Here is a 23,242-nt window from a genome sequence, read left to right on the forward strand (position 1 = left end):
AGGTTGGTGTCTGTGGGTGGGGTTTTGAAGAATACGCTTGTGCTTTGTGGAAAGCAAGTGCCATAATCACAGAAGAGTGAAGAGTTAGAAGAGTTCAGAAATTCTGTGACTGGTCTGAAGGCCAGGGAAGAAAAAAAAAAAGAAATATGATTCCAAACCTTAGGAACCTTTTAGAGTTATTTAGGGAATGTTAAATCCATTAACACAAGGGCCAGTACACACGAAATACTGCCATTGGATATGCTGATGCTTTCCCATGTTGGAGTACTTGTGTCATCACTGACTCCTTAAATCAGATGAGATTTCACTGTGACTTTCAGTTTTCTTTGATGGATAATTCTTAGTGTGTTTTTGTTTCATTGTTTGGCATTGACTTAATGAATGCAAATACTTTTCTTTTCTTTAAAAGAGAAAAGAAACTCAAAGTAAGTCCAGGGCTTAATAAGGTATTAATTTTAGTTTTTATTGTAGCTAGTCCAGTCTTGTATAGATATTTTCATAACTTCATACTAATGGAAGGGGAGTTTTTCAAGTATTTCATTAATACATCATCCTTTACAATCATATATCAAATGGATTTAATTGTTGATAATTGAGTCAGTTATTTGCTTCGTAAGCTGTCACTTACCATTGCACATATAATTGCATTTGGCAGTTCTCTTTTTGGTTGAACAATGCAAATTGAATTAATATACCACAAAGATAAAATTTGCTCATAATTCTGCTTTTTGTGAGGTGAGGGCTATGGAGGAGGATGCTTAGTGTGCCTCCCACCATATGGTACTTTGCCTGCAAAGAGAAAGCTTGATCTTTGACATCACACACATTACGTGGATGCACAAATGTCTATCAAAGAAGTTGGGTGTTTCATATGATTTTATTGCACTTTGTTTGGATGCTTTGTTTCTGTCCAGGTAGTATAATGCACAAAATGAGTTTACTGAAGTGGTATCTCTGCAGAAGTGTTCTTGCAGCATTTTTCAAGTAAACGTGTGTTTTTCTTTGAATAGCCCGTTCCTGATTTGCTGTAACACTGTGCCTAGGTTAGTATCCAGTGGAAGTTGAACTGAGTATTTGAGGGAAAATCCACATGTTATCCTGCTACAGAAAACTGGAAACATCTGGGAATGGGAATGGGAGCTTAAAGCTTGGTAATTCCTGTTTTTTCCAGAGGGCATCTAACTTTAACAGTGAAATGTTATTTATGTCTTCTTTGATCCTTGTAAGATCTATAAGTTACCAGTTTTCATGTATAAAAGCAGTTGCTGAGTATACAATTTTTCTTCACTGACAATTTAGAGTTAAGGACATGTTAGCTTGTGATTTTAGAAAGGGTTATTTTAGAATTTGAGATTTATATTTTTTCATTAATTTAGGCTTCCTGTAATTCTTTAAAAATATACCTTTAATGTACTATGGCACATTTATTATATCTAATTTGGGAAGTATTATTAAAAAGGAGGACTTTCATCTGATACATTTTATATTTGAGTAAATATAGTTTCACTGTGATGGTAAGATCCTTGGGTTCACTTTGTTTCTGGTGTTAACAGTAGAATACATAACAAAAACAAGTCAATACTTTTCTATGAGCAAAAATAACCTCCTGTTCTTTTCTAAAGTACACAATTACTGTCACAATATTGACAGTGCACTGGTTGTGCAAGAGGATCAGATGAGTGTATTATGTCATTCCCCGAGACTACCTACATGTACTGAGGTCACCACAGTCGTTTCTAAAACTGTCACCACTTCAGCACCTGAGCTAATAGGTGAAACATGACAGATCCCTTTTGACATTGCAGGAAAAGAGATTATGGGAGGAATTTCTCCCATTGCCTTCAGGATGCTTTCAAAGTTGTTACCATCTTTCTGTAAAAATCTTCCCAGTGCACTGATTTGGAAGAGCAGTATGGGCTAAAGTCACAAATGTTTTGAAAACAAGAGTGATTCTAAGACATTCTGTTCATTGCAACTCAACTGATATAGGCCCTATGCATTCGGGGAGATGATGTTGGAAGAAGTGTTGATTTTTCGGCTTTCAGTCAAATCTTCTAGCAGATTATATTAGTAAAGAATTATAAATTAATGCAAGTTGCAGTACCATGAAGTCTGTGGCAAGTTCAACTCCTGTCATACAAACTGTTGACATTTTGCTGCTGACACCAGGTAACAATGCATGCAGTTTCTTGACAGACATAAAGAAGCTCACGCAATAATGAGTCTGTTCACTGTCACTGAGGCACAATTATATATGTATGAACACAACACCAGGCCTTGGAAAGATGAGGATCTGAAATGTGAAAAGGGAGTTGCATATAAGCTGAAATACACTAAGTGCAGAGGTGCCTAAAGCTGCTTGCAGTGCTTAAACAAATAATACAAATTTGAAATATTCAAGCTGGCTTGTGAATATGATTATTAAGGGGATAAAAGTGGAAGTGTGTAATTCTGTCTCTATCTGTCCTTCTTCCTCTTATACCTGTGCCCTGGGTGCATCTGATGATCAGCAATCCCTGAAGGCCAGGGCAAAGGGATAGGCGTTGCAATCTGTAAATGCAACATGTCCTCAAGGGACAGAGGAACGTGGGCAGAGGAGCAAGATGCAGGCTTAGAAGGGGCAGTGGGCTTCTGCATATATTTGAGTAACCCCCTTCCTGCTAAGGCAGGAGCCAATTGCACATCTTCCTTCAAACATCTACAGATTCCTTTTCCCTGTGAGGAAAAAATTTAAGAGTTGTAGTGGGCTTGCATGTAGTTGAATGCTTAGCAGGTGTTAAGAGTTGGCATGTTTGTTGTGAGTAAATCAACTGCTAATAAGGTGAAGAAATCACATGTCAAGGCAGGTTATAAAACCACAGATCCACGTGGTTGTTGAGATGGTTGTCAGGCTTAGGAGATTTTGAAATTTAACTTCATTGGCAGCCTGCCTGTCACAGTAGGGATAGGGCATGTGGGAACAATGCTCTGACGACACCCGGGATTAATCCGGTAACAGCCTAAATCCAGGCAGGTGTCACTGGCGTGCCAGGGTTACCCCAGCTGCTGCCTGCCAGCACTTCACTTCAGAGCCATGCAGACAGCTTATGCTGTGCAGCTGCTCTTAGGTTCTGTTCTGAGGCGTGCTATTTGCATGCCTTGTATAGCTCTTTAGCCACAGACAGCTCAGTCAGAGCTTTTTATCAACAGTGAATCATCCTTTCTGTCATACCATAGTAAAGGATTTTTTTGTGTCCATGACTCAGAGAAAAAGGTGGTGGTGTCCCCTCCAAGTCGTAGCTGGATAAGCTGCTTTTGTTTCCCCACTCATTTCATGATTGGAGAGAGGGAACGAGCTGCAGAATGATGGCAATTTTAATATAGACTTGGCTTTTTAGTGCCCTCCCTTCCTCCTCAAATCTGTGCTGGATAAGATGAGCTGTAGCAGCCACGAGTTTGCAACAGTACCAGCAGGATAAATATTTCTGGATTTCTAGCTGCTTTTAAGATGATCAGTGTATGTTCCCTTCCTTTTTTTGGCAAAGGTTAGCCCCATTAGATGTACTGCTCTTCATTTCATCTCCTCCCATCTGTTCTGTCTCTTTTCAGTAGAAACCAAGGAGATGTAGCTCCCACTCAGGCAGCGAGATAGCTCTGTCTCCCATATATGAGAAAATATCTGTGTGAAGTAGAGCGGTGCCCTGCCATGTACACAAATCACATTGGACTGTGAAGGCAGGCTGTGCTCTCTCAAACTCTGATAAAGCCATATCCTCTCTGTCAGCTTAAACAGATGAGGGAATACCACTGCCCCTCTCAGTTCAGTGTTGTTGAATTCCCAGGCCTAAGCTAGGATACAAAGGAATCCAAACAACTTGTTTCTGAGAAACCAGATTATCAAAGCAGTAGGTAAGAAAAACAAATAATTATTTAAAATAATAAAATCATTTTATTTACAGCTAGTAAATAAAGAACAGTGCATGTAGATGAGGTATACAGAACTTATAGATGACAGTTAGACAAAACCTAAGATTATCTGTATAATAAAGCCATAAAGACAGCAAATGTTTATACCAAAAACCTCCAAACTGTGCCTTAGAACTCACTGGTAGATAGCCATTTCATTAAGGAAAAAAGCTCCAGAGCATTGTTTCATTTCCCTGATTTTTAAAGAAGATTTTATAGTGTCTCTTTGTGAGAACAACTGCATGCCATGAGTTCTGTGTAGAGAGGAGCATTATCTTTGAGAAAAGTTGTCTTCATGTTAATTCATTTATACATGTAATTGTTTATTACTAATACTATTATCACCAGACTATATTTGAAGCAAGACAGTTTACAGTGAAGATGGTTTGTATTTGTTTTGTGATCAGATGTCTAGGCTCATTTTTATCTTCTGGCTCTTACCTTTGCCATCTTCTGGACTTCTGATTTCCTCTTTAGTATTAACTGTGGATAACTGAAGTCCCATTAGAACTATTAGAAAGATAGTGATTTTTGTTCATGCTTCTTAAAACCAGTTTATACTGACTTGACCATATATATACTGTGAAATATTTTGAGTTATACTGTGAAATATTGTTTAGTCAACTGAATGAGATTACCAGGTAGGTAATACTTCCCAGGTAGCACATGCATTTGGCAAGGTTAGGGGACAGGCATGTATTCCCTCTGCTGTATGGTGGGAATAAAGGGGATGGTGCTTCTGACACAAATACCTGTGATGGGAGCCGCAAACCTTTGCATCCAGTTATGTGAAAGGATCTACCTCATGTGCAGGGTCCTGTTATCATTGCTAGAGACTTGGGCCAGGGCTCTGTTCTTTCCTGTCCTAGTGCATTGCTGGAATATGTGTATTCTCACAGCTGCATCTTGAATGGAGGAGGCAGAGGACAAAATGGGAGATGCAGTACAAAAAATAGTATACGTGTCCTGAATACATCCATGTGGGCATGGTTTCAGCTAGTGATGTAAGAACAACCATATTATGTAAGATGCCAGCAGCTCTGGGTCTTTTCTCCCAAAGGAGAAGTTTCCTTAATGCTTTTTTAGTTAGTAATCACTTCAGTTAATATCAGTTGTTAATAGGCAGAATTTATTTAAAACCACATGCTTTGGGTGCTTACTTGTAAGAATGTCAGCTGTGAATACAGTGTCTGTCTCAAAACTACAATGCAACCACTTTTCTCCTGGTTTATGTATATTTCCACTATCCTTTTTGTTGTCTCATAGTAACAGTGATGAAAACTAAACAAAAAGGAGGAAGTTTTATTCACATATTTTGGTTTTAGAAGTACTTGAATTTGTTTGGCTTGATAGGCAAATCTTTGTTATTTACAGTGTGGTTGGCATTTGTATGGCAGTGCTGTTTTCTTAGACTGTTCCATAAGGTCACAAATCTCATTACAGGGCAAATCGTGGCCCTTGAAGACAATGGAGTTCTGTAGCAGCTCAGACCACTTTCTTGAAGCTAGTCCTGGAAACTGTTGTGCTGATAGTCTTTAGTCACTGAAGTATTCTGCATACCCTTGAATGTGAGCAATGGGGTATTATTGTGCTATTGTGCTGATGTATTTATATATTTATTTCCACTATTGTTTTCATTTTTCCTGGTGGTGACAATAGGAGGACCAGGAATAGAACGTTTCCCTAGGAGTAGGATCAGATTCAGGAGTACCCAAGCGAAATTTACTACAGTTGTGTATAGTTTTTGTTATCTGAGATGTAAAAGAAAAGGAAAGCTCTATTCAGTACCACATGCTGTTACTGGTTCCAGTCAGAATATAACAGTAAGACTAGATCTTAATGGAAAACCTAATGCAAATCAATAATGGAATTAGAGTCAGTCATTGCTACTGAACGTCTGTTTTATGCTAAATATTCTGCAGAGTGTTAGTATTTTTAACAAAAGTATAGTGGTTCTCAAATACTAAGTTAGAGGATTTAGAAAGATTTCATAAAATGGTAACTTCAAATTTTGAAAGGAAAGAATGAATTATGTATATAGGGTTTTAAACACTGCTTGTTGCCACTGTATTAATTCAAAGATAATATATTTATGATAGTGGGCACTAAGGAAAAAAGAGAGGTAAAGGATATTCAACTTTACATGGGGAAACTGTTCGAATCTGTCAAGCTAGACATTTGCAATATATGTAAGTGTGTGTAGTACAGATAAGAAGAGACACTTTTGTATTTATCTAAAACTGAAAGACTAAGTAGATGAGAAGTCATTTGGGTCTTTAAAATTAGATTTTCCTCTCACTGCAGCTAAGATTTTCAAGTGTGTTTGGTGATTACAGGTAACTCAAATTTAAGATCCTCTAAAAAGTGTAATCTTCAAAGAGTTACAGTTCAACGTTTCCTGAAAATAAGGCTGGGTTAGTGTGTTTTAAGTTTAGTAGCTAAAAAACATCAACCATACCTCAATTTCTTTTTTTTCTATGTTCGTGGTTATTGTTTGCAGAATTATATAAAAAATAGAGAAAATATGGCATTGAAATTTAAAATGGAACAGCATAAATATCATATATTCTGCTCTTAAGCATTTCTTTAATGTGGCAGACTTAAATATGGGGAAGATGATCATATATTCCCTGTTTCCTTTGCCACGATTCAGTATAGTATGGTAAATTTGCTAGAACTTTCTGCAGCTTATCTTGTTGTCAAGCTACATCTGCAACTCCTTGTAGAAAGGAACATACCTTTCTAAATAATAATTTATTGATTTCAGTTCATTTGGATTCCAGTGGATTCCAGTATTCAGCACTAGCTGCACCTCAGATAGTGTGTTTAGTTTTGGGTCCCTCATTACAAGAAAGACATTGAGGTGCTGGAGCATTCTCAGGGAAGGGCAACAGAGCTGGTGAAGGGTCTGGAGCACAAATCCTGTGAGAAGCAGGTGAGGGAGCTGGGGGTGTTTAGCCTGGAGAAAAGGAGGCTCAGGAGAGACCTTATCGCTCTCTACAACTACCTGAATGGAGGTTGTAGCCAGGTGAGGGTTGGACACCAGGAAGAATTTCTTCCCTAAGAGGGTTGTTGAACTTTGGAGTGGGCTGCCCGGCAACATTGTGGAGTCACCATCCCTGGAAGTGTTCAAGAAATGACTGGATGTGGCACTTGGTGCTATGGTTTAGTTGGCATGGTGGTATTCATTCAAAGGTAGGACTATGATTTCAGAGGTCTTTTCCAACCTTTATGATTCTGTAAAATAATTTCCACCCTTGGACTTCCCAGACTCCTGTCTGAGGCACCACAGATCTTTATCCCTGCCTGTCTTGTCAGTCACAGTCAGAAATCCCCAAACTCATGTCTTTGAATGTTCCTGTTGTTCACCTACCTTTTATGCTTCAATCCTTCCTTTAGATAGTAGACTTTCTTTAGAAAGTGCTTGGAATCACTTTAATATTTGTGAAATGATTTGCAAGACTGCAGAACGCTATAGTTTATAGCTAAGAGACTGATAGAAGGTTACAACCATTGCAGAATTTTTCAGATAAGACACAAAGTCAGAAATATTGTTTCAGGATGAATTGTTGTGCCTGTGCCTATCACAGAGGAGATGATAGTATAAATAAGGCTTTAAGAATGTGAAACTCTTAGTACAATGGAGGTTAGTTTAAGTCACTGGAGCAATGATAATAGTACCTCAATACCAGTTCTTTGTTTTTTCTGCAGAGAAGAAAAGAAATTCTGAAATGGCAAACTATAATGTAATACATCAGAAGAGACACTCATGTTTGATCATATATTTCTACAGATTAATCCTTATTTTTCACTCTTCCGTTTATAAAGGTTGTAATTTTTTTTTTAAAAAAAGTATATTTCTCTTTTAGCCATTCATGAATTTCCTGAAGATATCTTTACAAATAAAGAACGTCGGCAAGGAGGAATTCTGCTTCATATCATTGCTGTAAGTTTTTCTCTGCTGTGCTTAATTTTTGTTTTCTTTTTATGTTATTTATTTTTGTTCTTCTTTTAATTTTTAATAAGATATTAATCATCTTAGAGACCTTACTAAGTAGACCTCTGTATATATCAACATGTTTCTAATACTTTGATTTCAGTATTTCTAATATGTCTTTATGTAGAGTACAAGTGCTTAAAAGGTAATATCTTAGGGACGTGGTATAGTGGTGGACTTGGTATTGTCAGTTTAACAGTTGGACTTGGTGATCTTAAGAGTCTTTTCCAACCTAAACAATTCTATGACTCTATGATTTATTTAGGTAAATAATGCAAGTCTGAATTTGCAATACCTACTCATTCATCCTCTTGGAGATAAAATCATGGCAGCATGGATCACAGACTTCTGCTTGTGTTTCATTTTATTATAGACAGAGTTTGGGATTCCTTTATTAAAGACATTTAGCATGGTGTAGAAGATTCTTGTGTCTCTTTCCTTCCTTTTCTGCCTCTATGCAAAAGATACAATCGTAATGAAAAACAAAATAAATATAGAAAGTGTCATGTGGAGTTTTACATTTTATTGTAGAAAACACAAAGCAAGTAAGGCCTGCAGGCTCCAGTTTTTCATTCCCAGCTCAGGGAAGGTAAGAAGGAGTTGTGTTTGATGGACAACAGCAAGATCAGGCCCACTGCATGGGCACAGCACAGAAAGCCACATGAGACAGGAGAATCACATGTATGCAGGGAACCAGGATCATTCCCAGGAGTTTTGGTGCAGTGATGCATGGCCAGGGTCCACTTATTTCCAACTGTAATTATTTCCTGAGTTAGTCAACTTGGTATTACTTTCTACTTAATTACTTGGTCTGATAATTAATTGAAAATATAGAAGATGATTATGTAACTTCGTAAGCCTCATCCATTACTTTTCTTCATATGAAATCTGTTGTGGCACCCTATTCTGTCAAACTGTGGTACCTTTCGCATTCAAGGATGTGACAAACATTCTTGTTCTAAACTAAATCTTACATTCAAAAATGTGGTTTCATGCAGGGAGATTTTTATTTGAAATGGAATAAAAAATAAAGCTATATATTTCTAGTAGTTTGAATAAAAATAGCATTACCTTTTTTCCTCTTTCCATGTACAGGAAGAATCTGAAGCATTTTCTGAATTTATTTTCTTTACAGGCTCTTTATATGTTCTATGCTTTGGCCATAGTATGTGATGACTTCTTTGTTCCATCCTTAGAGAAAATTTGTGAGGTATGTTAGAGAACTTTATTATTCTTTTGGAATTTTATGTAGAGAATATTACAGAATCAAACATTTTTGTGATCGCTGTTTGCAGTTCAGTCCTGTCAACTTTTTGGCCTTGATCCTTTTCAAGTGATTTGAGCTTCCATCAAAAAATGAACCTGTGGTCTGTGCACACTTGTTCCGTGGCTACACTCAAGCAGAAAAAATCAGAGATTTAATGAGATCAGATAGCAAAACTCACTCTTAAAATACCTGAAGCATGTAGCTAGAAGAGATATGGCTTATGGATGAGTTAGGTTTATTATTGTACTCCTGGTTTTAATAGTCACTTGTGAAAAGAAATCATAAATAGATTAATTAATGTATTATGCAAATCTAATTGCACATCTACCACTGTATCATCAAGGACAAAGGAAGTGTATGTGGTTCTAGCATAAAGTGGAGAAAAGGGAGAATGTGTGATGGTTTGATATGGAAAGAGAATACACATTTTTTAAGCAAAAAAAAAAGGTAAATATTATGCCTTTATGTAATTGTTGAGAAGACTTTGCAAAAATTACGTGGGATTCTAATTCAGTGATTTGATGGGGACAGGGTAGAATTTATACTTGGCATGTAAATGTTGTGTTAAGTAAGACTTTGGTGAACTACTATGAAATGAATACACAGTAAAAATATAGATATTAATTCCTTTTTGAGGGCAAAATGAAAATCTCATCTGCTTTGTTTTTAAACAAAAATATGAGTGACCATTTTCTGAAGAACTCCTTTAGCTAGTTAAAAAGTCTTTTTTCCTATGGCTATATGTACTAAATTTCTGTTATTGTTACAGCTATGTACTTACACTTAGCAGAAGAAGAACACATAGAAGATAAGGGAGGTGGTCAGTAATAGTAAGATACTCAATAGGGATCTTTCCCTTCAGTTGTTCTGTTTTCAGTGTGCACCTTAGACACCATATTTAAATTGTACCACTTTGGTTGTACCAGTTACTGGTTACTGATCCTTCATAAAATCTTTACCTCTTGTCTCATGTTCTGCTGAACATTAAAACAACTTAGAAGAGTTCAGATAGCACACTTAGGTTTGAGATCCTGCAACAGTATGACTGGTAATAGATCAAATTTGTGTTTATGTTTTACCAAGTTCTGTAGGGTGCCATTGTCATCAGCTCAGAATGGTTTCAGCCAAATTGCATGAAAAATACAGTATTTTTATACTTGTCCTTTTGTCACTGATTACTTTTGTATCCTTGAAGGAAAAATAGTGTACTAAAGATGAGCTTAGAGACTCTCAAAAAGGAAAAAACTTTTCCATAAAACCTGTTTATAGTTCAAGGGATAGATCTTCATATGGTGTTAAATTGATGCAGCCCACTTATGAAGCTATGCATGTTTATGCTGGTCTGAGAACTCTAGGTTATCTATATCCTATTAGAGCTTAAGAGACACTCATAAAAATAGATCTGTCTACCATACACAGGCCTCTGTGTCTAATTGGACTAATTTTATCTGTGTCAGTGGACTCACTTTTGATTAACAGTTGTTAAGTGAAGCCAGAATCATGCCAGCTGTTAGTAAGATTTATTCACAGAGATTATATTTTTCTTGTATGGATTTTTATTTTCAAATTTTAGAAGCCCCAAGAGTTGCCCTTAATTTTTGAATGATTGTGTTTAGAGTTTCAAAAGTAAATTAATGAAAACAATTTGAGATGTTTACAATCTTTTTGAATCTGCAGAGATGCTTTTCTTTGATCAGCTGCATGTAAGCCACAATTGACTATTCAGTTACACACATAACTGTAAAACTCCACAATGTAAATACAGTAGCAGTGTTGAAATTACCAATTGTTTTCTTCCAGAAACTACATTTGAGTGAAGATGTTGCTGGAGCCACATTCATGGCAGCAGGGAGCTCCACTCCAGAACTGTTTGCATCTGTTATAGGTATGGAGCCCACACACAATCTTTTATTAGATCTGCTGTTAAAAAATCAGCAGCAGATCAAGCACAGGTACCCAAAAGTGCTACCATTCTTCTGTCAATTTATAATCAGCAATTGCAGCTGTCAGCTAGTCTGTGGTTCATGGTATAATTAACTACTCAAAATATCTCATGAAACTATGAGTCTCCTCTCAAAACATAGAGAGGAATGTCTCATTCTGAACACAGGAAGTAAAAGGAGAGATTCATTGAAGTCCCCTGAGAGAGAATTTGATATATTTGGAAATGGATTAAGAGCAGCCCTGAGGAAAAAGACTTGGGGGTGTTGGATGATGAGAAGCTCATCATGATCTGTCAATGTGCAGCCCAACATGCATTTGCAGCCCAGAATATCAACTGTGTCCTGGGCTGCATCACAAGAAGTGTGGCCAGTAGGTCGAGGGGGGTAATTCTGCCCCTCTACTCCATTCTCATGAGACCCCACCTAGAGTACTGCCTCCAGCTCTAGGGTTTCTGTTGGAAGGGACCATTAAAGGTCACCTAGTCCAACCCTCTCCAATAATCAGGGACATCTCCTACTAGATGAGATTGCTCAGAGCTCCATCCAACCTGACCTTGAATGTTTCCAGGGGTGGGGCCATCACTGAGTAATCTGTACCGGCATCTCACCACTCTCATTGTAGAAAATTTCTTCCTTTTATCTATTCTGCATCTACCCTCTTTTTAATTTAAACCCGTTACCCCTTGTTCTAGAGGTCCTACTAAAAAGTTTGTCCATATCTTTCTTTTAAGATCCCTGTAAGTATTGAAAGGCAGCAACAAGATCTCCTCAGAGCCTTCACTTCTCTGGGCTGAACAAACTCAACTCTCCCAATCTGTCCTCACAGGAAAGGTGTTCCACTCCTGATCATCTTTGTGGCCCTCCTCTGGACTCGCTTCCACAGATCCGTGTCCCTCCTGTGCTAGGGATCCCAGAGCTGAACTCAACACTCCAGATGGGGCCTCACAAGAGCAGAGTAGAGGGGCAGAATCTCCTCCTTTGACCTGCTGGCCACGCTGCTTTTGATGTAGCCCAGGATGCATTTGGCTTTCTGGGCTGCAAGAGCACATTGCCAGCTCATGCTCAGCCTCTCATCCACCAGCACCCCCCAAGTCCTTCTTGACAGGGCTGCTCTCAATCTGTTCATCCCTCAGCCTGTTTTGGTACTAGGGATTGCCATGAACCAGATGTAGGATGTTGCACTTGGCCTTGTTGAACCTCATGAGGTTCACATGGACTCACTTCCTGAGCTTGTCCAAGTCCCTCTGGATGGCATCCTGTCCCTCAGGTGTGTCAACTGCACTACATATCTTGATGTTGAACTGCAGAGTTGCTGAGGATGCACTCGATCCCATGCCTATGTCATTGATAAAGATATTAAACACTACTTGTCCCAATATGTACCTCTGAGGGACATTAGTTATCACCAATGTTTATGGGGACTCTGAGCCATTAACCACTACCCTATTCTGCCTAGGATACCTGTCCCTGCTTCCACTGCCTGTGGAAGGTTATCTTGCTGTTTAGTTTGACCAGCAGTCTCAGCTCAGCCATGATGGTGTCTTGCCTTCCTTTCCTGATTCCTTAGACCTTCAACATGGTTGTTGGGAGTTCTTGTGCTTTATGGAAAACATCCTGAGATCCAGCTCTGTCCTGCTCCCTTGTCCCTGTGGGCAGTTTCTATTGAAGTTCAAGGAGCTACTGACTAGCTCCTTGAACAGTTGAAAGTTTGCTTTCCTAAAATTCAGCATCCTGACTTTACTCTTTGCCTGAGCCATATCCCTCAGGACTGCGAGCTGCACCACTGCATGATCACTGCAGCCCAGGCTGCCTCCAGTCTCACATGCACTGGTGACCAATGGTCCAGCATTGGATTCTTTATGGTAGGGCTGTCTATTACCCGGCTTAAGAAGTTATCCTCCATGCACTCCGGGAGTCTCCTGGATTGCCTACAGCTCACCATGCTTCTTTTCCAGCAGATGTTGGATGGTTGAAGTTCCCCTAGCAGGACAAGAGCCTATGAGTGTGATGCCTCCTGTAGCTGGAGCAAGAAGGCTTTGTCAGTAGGCTCCCCTTGATCAGGTGGCCTGTAGTAGACACCGATAATGAGGTTCCCTTTGTTGGCTCAGTCTCTAATTCTTACTCGTCTTTCAACCCACTTGTGGGTATTCTTCAGAGACAGCTCTTTGAAGTCTATCCATTTCTTGATGTAGAGGGCAACTGCCCCCACCCCTCTGTCCTCACCTGTCCCTTCTGAACAGCCTGTAGCCACTGATAGCAGCTTGCTAATCATGGGATTTGTCCAACCAGGTTTGGCAACTAGGTTGTAGCTTTCTAGCAGCACGATGGCTTAAATTAGATAAATCTGTCTTTAGTAAAGCCTTTGTTGTCTTTCTACTGCTATCCTGATTGACATTTTTACAAACTTTAGGGAAAGACTGTCTAAAGGAATGCATCATAACCTCACATCCAACTTACTGAAAAACAGGAAGTGTAAGCCTTTAGGGCTCACTTTAGCAATCATATAACTTTAGCGAATGTTATCTGGTTGCTCACCTGGGAGAAAGATTTCTGTGCTTTATTATACTGGAAATAAATTCCATGCTTCTAATGACTGACTGGAGATGTTTTATACTCTTTTGAATGGTTTACTGCACCACTAACAATCAAGCTATGAAACAGAACTTGCTGTTGAACTAACTAGCTAGGAAATCATTTACTTTTAATAAAAGCATATATGTAGATATTTTAAGCCAGAACTGGGGAGCTGCTAGTTAGACTAAAAGCAAAAATTATTCTACAGAAAAGAGAGCATTAATTATGAAACCTGCTTTGGTTAAACTTTCGAACAATTTCTTCAAGTAGTACTTGTTCTAAGTGACCTAAAATGAAATGATAGAGGTAATTATGTATGTTTTGCTCCCTCTGCAGGTGTATTTATCACTCACGGAGATGTAGGAGTAGGGACCATTGTTGGTTCAGCAGTTTTCAACATCCTCTGCATTGTTGGTGTCTGTGGATTGTTTGCAGGACAGGTTAGTAAGATATTTATCTTTATACAGTTCAGTTGCTTACAATTCACAGGTTTCCATGAGAAAATGTTAAAAAAATAGTCAAAGACAAAAATGGTGTTGTGAAAAATGTCAAATATTAGAAAGAATTTGCAAATGCTTTACAAATAGCAAATGTTTCCAAAAAGTTCAACTGTAATTTCAGCACTCTGAACGTGTAGCATGCAGAGGAAAAGAGAAAACTGGTTCCTCTTCATAAAATACAATGTGTTTACAGTCAACTGTTTGGTGGCGTATGCTGATCCTTTCTGTTACTGATGATGACCAAAGAATCTAGGACACAAGCATGAGATTTTTTCCATCTACTGAGTAGATGGTTAAACTGTGTATCATATTTTTTCAGGTAGTAAGTCCAATATATTGGATACAAATACAATGAAGAGGGAACCACTGATCTGCTGCAGTACAATAAAGTGTATTTTACAATTGAAATTATGAACAAATCAAATAACATTAGTAAGAAATGTATTTAATTAATGGAAGTTTCTATATGATTTTTGTTACTGGTGGTTGTCATAGATCCATTTTCTAACAGACTGGTATGTCTTTCTGCTAGCAGAAAACTGCGATTGGTTTCAGAATTATTGCCAGTAATACTAATAATTTTACTCATACACCTAAGCTATTGCAAGATATGGGCCTTTTTTTGTCTTTACAATTAAATATTTTTGTTGGCTGAAGGTGTGGTATTTTTCAGGTGGTTTGTCTTACCCAGTGGGCTGTGTTCCGGGATTCTGTATACTACACGATATCTGTGATCGTACTTATTGTTGTAAGTAGTTTCATTGCTTGAATTTTTGGAGGACCAGAATGCTAACCGTTGATACACACTGGCAAATAATTATTTTCTTAGCTAGTTCTAGTTACATCTGGAAGTGAGGGCTCAGCTCCACAATGTGTGGTCCAAATATGAAAATTTCATACAGCCCCACAGAATATTTGTCCATCGTGCCCATCAGTGTCCATTTATCTTGTACCTACGGTTTGTAAAGTTCTGCAGGCTACTGTTACTCAGTGCAGTTAGTACTCTTTTCTGACCTAAGGTACTGCTTGCTGTGGAAGTGAAAAATTTTGAGCTGCACTTCTATTTTAAGTAGGGAAGATGACTGTTTCTTGCTTCTACACAGTAATTTTATTTCACAGATTCTGGGTAAGTTTTTCCAAGTAGAGCACAGGTGAGATACCACTTTGTTCATCCAGAGCAGGGTAGTACCCATTTAATGTATCTGGTGTCAAGGCAGGGAAGAACCCACTCAGTTTGTATTTTGTAGTAAAAATGAATCACCAGCTGTGTATTCAGTTATGGGAGTTACATAGGGTGGCGTAAAATGTGTATAAACACTTGGCCCAAGAACAGAAGTAAAATAGCTGCCTTTTCTGCTAAAACTAGTCTAACTGTTAAAAGGACTCCAGAATAAATGACTTTGCTATCATTTACACAGCACAGCATGTGGGTACGTGTGAACATAGCTGTCTTTTGCATGCTTGCGCCATTTTACTAAATAGTATTTATAACTGTCACTGACAGGGATCTAAGCCTTTTTCACAAGGTTTGTGTTTTGTGAGGGGCACAATCCATACAGTGGAAGTTCTGATTAGAAAGGGTCAAAACTCGAGTGGGTCTGGCTAAATATGGCTGATATTTGCTAAACAATTTGACTCTTTTGCAAGATAGATCAGAGAAATGGTCAATTTATGTGTTTCCTTTTTTCTCCTTCTTCTAGTTCATATATGATGAGAAAATAGAATGGTAAGTTGTGTAAATTATTCCATAGAGTTCTGTATTTGCCATGAGGCTGATCAGTAAATAGAGTTCCAGTGTAATTGACTTTTATTCCTACACACTGAGAGTATGAGCTGGATTTCACATCTATGTATTTTCTTTAGTTTTAGTTTTTATGAGGATCAGGGAAAACTAAAAGAAAATGTAAAAACCTGGAAACATTAAAGTACAGAGGCTATACATAAGGCCTAAAGATTCACATGTGCAGAGAGGGTAACCAAAGTTCCTCTGCTCTGGTTCTGACTGTTGGCATTTATGGGCATGCTAGGTGTCCCAAAACAGAAGCATCTTCTGAAAGAGTGCTCTCAGAGTGCTTGGCCTGTGCTCCAGCACTGAAATCACAAAAGGCCTTGGTATTATGATCCTCAGAGGGTAGCTGTGGTTTCAGTCTGCACATTTCTGAAGTATATGCATTGCATTTTATTTGCACATTTATTGAAACTTGAGAGTCTGCTTCCCCCTTCATTCTGCTGAGACACCATCTAATCTTAATGATGTGAATTTGGTGTACACAAATGTGACTTGTACCAGATGTTTAAGGCACACTCCTACATAAAACTTATAAAGCATACAGCTGTTTAAATGGCCTTCTAACACTTCTTTTTGTCTCTTTGAGGTGGGAAAGCCTTGTACTCATCATTATGTATTTATTCTACATACTTATTATGAAGTAAGTGCTTCTCCTTGGTATGCCTTTTAAGTGTTAACTGACCTTCATTCTTTTGGTCTGGTTTTGTCCTTGGCCTTCCTGCATTAGGACAATACAACCAGTCATGTTTCTGTGTAAGATCACTTGTTTTTTCATGCTTACTCAGTTTCTTTCTAGATTTGTGCTCAATCAACAGCAAATATTTTCATGCATCCTTTTCATAGTGCACGAAGGTAAAGTAGCTTTCAGAAAAAGTTGAGAGAAAATATCATTTATGCAAAGTTACATGAAAAGTCCACCAGGTACTCTGGATTGTAAGCACACACCATGTCAGCTATTACACATATTTTGTACTCCCTGAAGAACAAGGTAAAGGAACATCAGACAGACTGCTAAGCATGTATTTATCTTCAGACCATCTCATAGCAGCTTGTATACTGACATGTTCTTCTGTTGTGTCACTGCCTCTGACAGGAGAGTCAGAGGTCTGACTGTTACTTCAAGTGTCTGTGAGTCCACTCTTCTATTTCAAGTTGCTTAGGCTTATGGCTTGGTGCCTTCCCCTCACGAATCACCCTTTTGGAACTCGCTTTTCTCCTACATCAAGTCTTAGCAGAGTTCATTGACAGCCCTCTTAGATCTCACCCTAGTGCTAAAGTAGATGTATTCTGTCTTTAGAAGGGTATGGTCAGCAGTCCTGGAAATACTCAAGAACCCACAAAGGGAACACAGTACTGAGAGAAACAGTGAGGTGAATTGCGAGCTGATGCAGGAGGAAAGAAGCTGCTGTATAGTGAATGTCCTGGCTCCAAAATCCACAGCTCCAGTGTTTTGCCTTCACTAAATCTGCTCTAGTGCATTTTTGCAGTTTGCTGTATGTCATGAGAGATAGGTGCAGTCCTTGCTTTCCTATCAGCTTGCCACTGAACTGAATGTCCTTTCTCTTCACTTCCCATTAGTTGTCAGAGAACATGCATCTTGGCTTTACTGCTTGCCTGCATAAGCTGTTCTCAGACACTTAAAAATTCGCCAAGAAAATGCAAAATGCAACCTTTTCAGATCTTTCCTTTGCACTTTCAGGTACAATGTGAGGATGCAAAATTTCTTCACCCTTAGAAGCAAGAATGTGGGAAATGGTGACACAGTCAACGAGCTGGAAGATGGTAATAAATATTATGCTTCTAGTTGTGATGACCCATCCATTCCATTACTATGGAAAGGTAAGGCTGAGCAGACAGGACTTGGAAAAAGCATAGTTCACAAGATATCCTTTTTATTTCTTTTATGTGGATCAAAACAGTGTTTCTATTCAATCATAAGCAGTGTTAACTTGATAATTCAGTAGTCAGACTGCCAGATTAAAAAAAAGATTTATTTTTTTTATATTCTGAAAACAAGCTGCTTTGCACATTGGCAATTTTACTGCCTTTTTATCTCCAGTGATGAGCTACAACACTGAGAAAGAAATAATTTTTTTTTGCCACTTCAAAAATTAGTTTGGAACTAGAAGCAGAGATGTGAATGTTGAAGGAGAAGACATGGGCAGATCAGTGAGCAAGAGGGATTACATTTTGAGTTCAGATCCTCAGAAGACTGGCTTTCACATGCCTTAATAGCTCTGTATACATTGCCAAGCACATATGTAAAATAGAGAAATGCAGGTTCTTTGCTATCTGTGTCTTTGTCATAAAGGGTAGAAGATGATATCCAGCTTCTGGTACTGAGAATAAGCAAAGATATCTGACTATTTTTGCCTTTTTTGTGAGCCTGTTTTTTATCTTTGTCTTATCCCTCTTCTATTCCATTCCCTCTTTCTCTGTAGAGCAAAATCATTCCTAGTTTCAAAGCACAAACCATGTAATTGATTGAGCACTTGGGTTACTCTTAAAAAGTGAGGTCTCCTTGCTGTATTCTTTGCAAACATCTAGGAGGCTGAGCTCATCAGCAATGTAGGTAGCATTGAAAAGGTCCTCATGTAATAACAAATAGTGGCAAACAGGAATTTAGAGCAGACTCAGAGAATCACACTCTTTCTGCTTTTAGTTTTTAGATTGGGGTTTCTTTAAGGCATGTACTGTCACTTACCAGAGGTTTGTGCAGTGACAGCACACTGCTGCTCTGGTCTCAGATATGGTGTTTAGAAAATACTGATTTAAAATTACTTCTCATAGGACATTGTAGCATAATTAAATGAAGATGTTTTTGAAATACTTCCATCTCATTTTATAATGTACTTTTGTGAACACTGACTATGGTACAGTGAATTCTGTCACTCGGATGTGAAGGTGCATACATGCAAGGTTCAGAGGATACCTCCTAGGGTGGGTGTTGCTTGTGTATTTAAGTGGGGATATGGGAAAAGGTTGATCCAGTGAAAGAACCCTCTCTAGCCCTTGTGGTAAAGGGATGACAGCACAGAGTGCTTGCCTGTCCACCTATTTCCTTTTCAGGAAATCTGAAGATTATTAAATACTTGTGAAGAACATGCAGAAAAGAAGCAAGAAAGCTGTTAAAAACTTGGACTCATGAGAATGGTGTCTCCCCTGGCAACTGTCCACAGCAGATTTCTTCCCTAATTTTCCTCCAAGATGCACTGGGGCTGCAGTTTCAGTCAGGTTCCCTTTGCCTTCTCCAGCACCACACAAATACATGCTGCATTGCAGGGACCATTGTTCAAAGTGTGAAAGCAAACGTGCCTGGCATGAGAGAGGACAGAGGAAGAACGGATTAAGGATTTGGAGTGAGTGGTGGGAGAGGAAGATGGCAGTGTTAGCCTAGCTGCTTTGCAGATGGGTGCTTTATGTGTCAAGAAGCTGTCCTAGAAAACCATCACATGGCTTTCTCTTGCTTCTCTCTCCTGTTGAGGCAAAATATGCCATGACATGTCAGTGTCTCTCTGTTAGTTAACATCTTACAGGATGAGCTGCATCTTTTCCAGCAGCAGCTTTCAGAAAGGAGCACTGCTAGTAGCAGGGAGAGAACTAGAGAACTAGAGCCGTCCTCTGCCTTACCTTCAACCAGTGATTAGTAGCTTTCAGGATCCACCTAAAAACCTCCCTTGGCTTCACCTAGGTATAGGTCTAGCCTTAATCTGATTTTCCACAGGAGAAAAGTCTGATTACTTCCTACAAAGGAATAGTTGCTTTGGGTGTGAGGAACTATCATTCTACCAAGGATAGTTAGTCTTTTGCTCAGGGTGCAGGTAAAAGGTGGGTTCACACGCTGCAAAGCTCTTTTATGCTTTTAAGTTTTGTTACTTTTAAGACCTTCCTATGGTACAGTATAAAAGCTTCCATCACCCAAGTTTCAGAGAGAAAAAGGAGAGCATTTCACTGTAAGAAAAATTCCATTTCAAGGCTGAGTTCTATACACACAGGTAAAGGTGAAATAGTTGTACTTTGTAAATACTGCTCCTATTTTCAAAGTACAAATATGTACTGCCCTTGGCTTTTATTATGTTAACCCAAATTTCCACCAGGTGGCGTGGTTCAATTCCTACCTGAAACCAGAAACTCTTGGAAAAACGTGGGTTTCTGAGAGCCTGATCAGAACTAAAGTCATCAAGAAGCTTTCTGTTGATTTTGATAGGGTTGTTGGTGATGAGCCTTTGTAATGAGCAGAATGTTTAGGTAAGATTTTTGAAAAGAAAAGCTGTTCTCAGTGGATATTTTTACTAAGGATTATCACAAAGGAGAAGTGGAAAAGGGTTTTCTCTGTTTCATATTTCTTAAAACAAGTTTTAGGTGGAGTCCATACTGTATGAGACTAATGTATATATATGAGACTAGTGTATATATATATTTATGGGCATAGAGAGTCAGACTGAAAAGCTTTTATGAAAATTATAAGAGCAATGTGCTGCAATTAAGTCAAAATACCTGCAATTACTTATATATATATTTATTTATTTATTGTGAGGTATTCTATATCAGTTTTTATCATGGTATTTTACTCACTGTTTACTGTTTGCTTACTGTTTACTCACTGTTTTCTTAGGGCTCTAGGAAACAATTTGAGAGTAACTTCAGTGCTTTCATGTTTTTCATGACATTGTAAGATGATGTATTTTGGGTACTTCTTTGGAGAAACTCACTTGAGAGCAGTTAATCTGATGAGACTTTTAATATCTGGCCTTTTTGCCTTACCAGCATTACTGTCAAACATTTCTTTTTCTTTGTTTAACTAAAGCGAATGTTAAACTGATGTGGTTGAGTCCTCCTCTGTGAGGGTTGGTTCCTAGGTAACCTCTTCTGTGGGGATGAATTCCTAGGAAGCATGTCTGGCTATATATGCCTTCACAGAAAACTGTAAGAGTCAGGGTAATGGATGTTCTTCTTATTTGTGTCATCAGCTGCAGTACTCAGCGAGGTTAATTTGGTTTAGGTGTTGGGGTGGGGGGAGGATAATTGCTCCTTTACATTTAGCAAATGTAAAATTACTGCTAGTTCTATTCTGCATTACAGATACTAAACTGAAAGACAAGACTACAGAGTGGATTCTTTGCGTAGGTCACATTTCTTTGTGAAATGAAAGACCTCTTTATGACACTTCAGGTGACCCCAGTGTACTCACTGAAAACTCATTTTAGTGAAACAAAACAGGACACTCAAATGCTGAAGGGTAAAAATTACAGATGTTTATTGGTGATTTAAAAGCTTGCTAGGTTTTTCATGCTGAATCATAATGGAGGATATATTTCTTCAACTTCAGATATGTTAGAGATGCTTGAGACAGCAAAGCCTTTAATGCATGATTTAGGTGCATGTGTGGATCCAATCTTTTTCGTGAAGAACAAAAATGCTTCAACACTGTAACAATGCAAAAGACTAACAATATAGACTACTGTGTATTTAGAACAGGTCCATTTTAATTCCATTGTTTAAGTTGAATGTTTTCTTAGATTTCCTTTGCTTCCTGACTGGAACCATGCACTAATTATCTTTCACTTCTACCTCCTAAATTCTCTTCCTCTTCTTAATGTAAGTAACAATGCAAAAGGTGAGGGAGAGGGGGAGGCCAAGCTAAGCAAAGCAGAAAGCAAGCAGCAAAGAATTTTTTTTCCTGTACAATATTATATGTAATAATTAATATTTATTACAGTCATATGTATATTTCCTGCCCTGCTTTCTAACACCATATGGGTATGTCTCCTGTCTGCTGAGCCTTGCTCTGCTTTCTGTGTGTAGTCTGTAGCATTTGTGAGAATATTGGTTTGTTGTTGAGCTCCTGAAGTCCTTGCATGTACTTGTGTTGATTCCCAATATAATTTTGTCTCTCTCTGTTCTTAACATGGTGAAACTTGGTTAACCTTGTAATCTTAACCTTGGTATAGGTTCCTTTATATTAACAAAGGCTTCCTTATAGCATACATTTGTTCCTGACAATTGTTTTTAATTGTTTCAAATCTTGCTATGTTAGAGATATTGGTTAAGATTTCCAGAAGGAGTGAGCACAACATTAGGGACTCCTAGATGTGCAGCAGCTTGAGCCAATGGGATAGCTTTAGAAGTTTCAGGAGTGCTGTCTACACTGCCATGGTGCAAGTGCTTTTAGAGAAGATGTACAAAACCGTAGTGGGACATAAGCAAAGAAAACTGGCACTACAGCATGAATGGCTGGGTAAAAACTGCTCCCACTTACCTGAGAGTAGCTTGGTGGCTACCTTAGTAGAGTGAAATCCCTTTCCAGCTTGTGATCTGAACAAAGTGCACAACTGATGAGGAGATTGACCAGGCTGCAGAAGCATTACAGTAAAGTCACTCATAAATTCAAGCATTCAGATGACTATTACCCCCTCCTGAGTCTGAAAAGAAGGACTCTGGGTGATGGAAAGCATGGTAAGATCAATTACACTGCTAACTCTGTCCATTGTGATCATTAGTGAAGGGGACACAGCAGTATGGCAAAAATAGTGTTATGATGGTGGATGAGATCATCTGCTCCAGTCCCCCCAAATACCGGTTCCCTGAAGCTGGCTTACGGATTATGATTACGAATAAGTTTGGACCACGCACCAGAATGAGGATGGCAAGCAGACTCATCATTAATGAGGTAGGTTCATTAAGAAAACAGTTAGTGACCGTGAGGCAGAGGGATTACCAAAGAGCTGTGCTCATAGTAATTCTGGAATGTAGATTTTCCCATGTTTCTAGGGGTGGAATAGAGCTGTGTCGCAGCAGATTTGAAGATTGATTCCAAACTGGTGATGCTGCCTGTTTTAATGGGACAGCAGTCAAGAAGGAGGGACTACCTTATCTCCCTGACAGAAAATGTTTATTTTGGGAGGTGTGTGTGTATGTGTGCACATTTGGAATTTATTTGCAGCACAAGAATTGGTTTTGCTCATTATAAAAGTGGTCAGGCTAAGGAAGGATAATGAACAGTGCAACAAAAATTGCTCTTGTGTTAGCAATGCTTCAGGATCACTGCAGAGATTTGCCTGCCTCTTTGGTATTCACTGTAGTCCTCAGCTCAAAATAAAAATAGACCAAAATATTTTCATGAGGGGAATTTGCCCTGGACAGTTTCAGTTCACTCTTACTTGATATATTGTCACCACTGTATACTGCTTGATCCATATCCTGAAGCTGAAGTGGCAGGACTGGCCA

General features: G+C 38.6%; 1 protein-coding gene across 2 annotated transcripts in view; it reads left to right on the forward strand.

The window, feature by feature from the left end:
- SLC24A4 (solute carrier family 24 member 4) overlaps window positions 1-23,242 on the forward strand; it is a 95,654-nt gene that overhangs the window by 47,657 nt on the left and 24,755 nt on the right. For both annotated transcript variants that reach the window (XM_018082846.2, XM_029964243.1), the window contains exons 3-11: window positions 7,815-7,891; window positions 9,078-9,152; window positions 11,010-11,094; window positions 14,063-14,166; window positions 14,900-14,974; window positions 15,927-15,952; window positions 16,602-16,655; window positions 17,715-17,797; window positions 22,516-22,685. In XM_018082846.2, coding sequence (XP_017938335.1) covers window positions 7,815-7,891; window positions 9,078-9,152; window positions 11,010-11,094; window positions 14,063-14,166; window positions 14,900-14,974; window positions 15,927-15,952; window positions 16,602-16,655; window positions 17,715-17,797; window positions 22,516-22,685 — 749 coding nt within the window. The remainder of the gene's footprint in view (window positions 1-7,814; window positions 7,892-9,077; window positions 9,153-11,009; window positions 11,095-14,062; window positions 14,167-14,899; window positions 14,975-15,926; window positions 15,953-16,601; window positions 16,656-17,714; window positions 17,798-22,515; window positions 22,686-23,242) is intronic.

The sequence above is a fragment of the Manacus vitellinus genome, unplaced genomic scaffold, assembly GCF_001715985.3.
Source record: "Manacus vitellinus isolate BGI_N305 unplaced genomic scaffold, ASM171598v3 scaffold_6_pilon, whole genome shotgun sequence".
In the NCBI taxonomy this organism is placed as follows: Eukaryota; Metazoa; Chordata; class Aves; order Passeriformes; family Pipridae; genus Manacus; species Manacus vitellinus.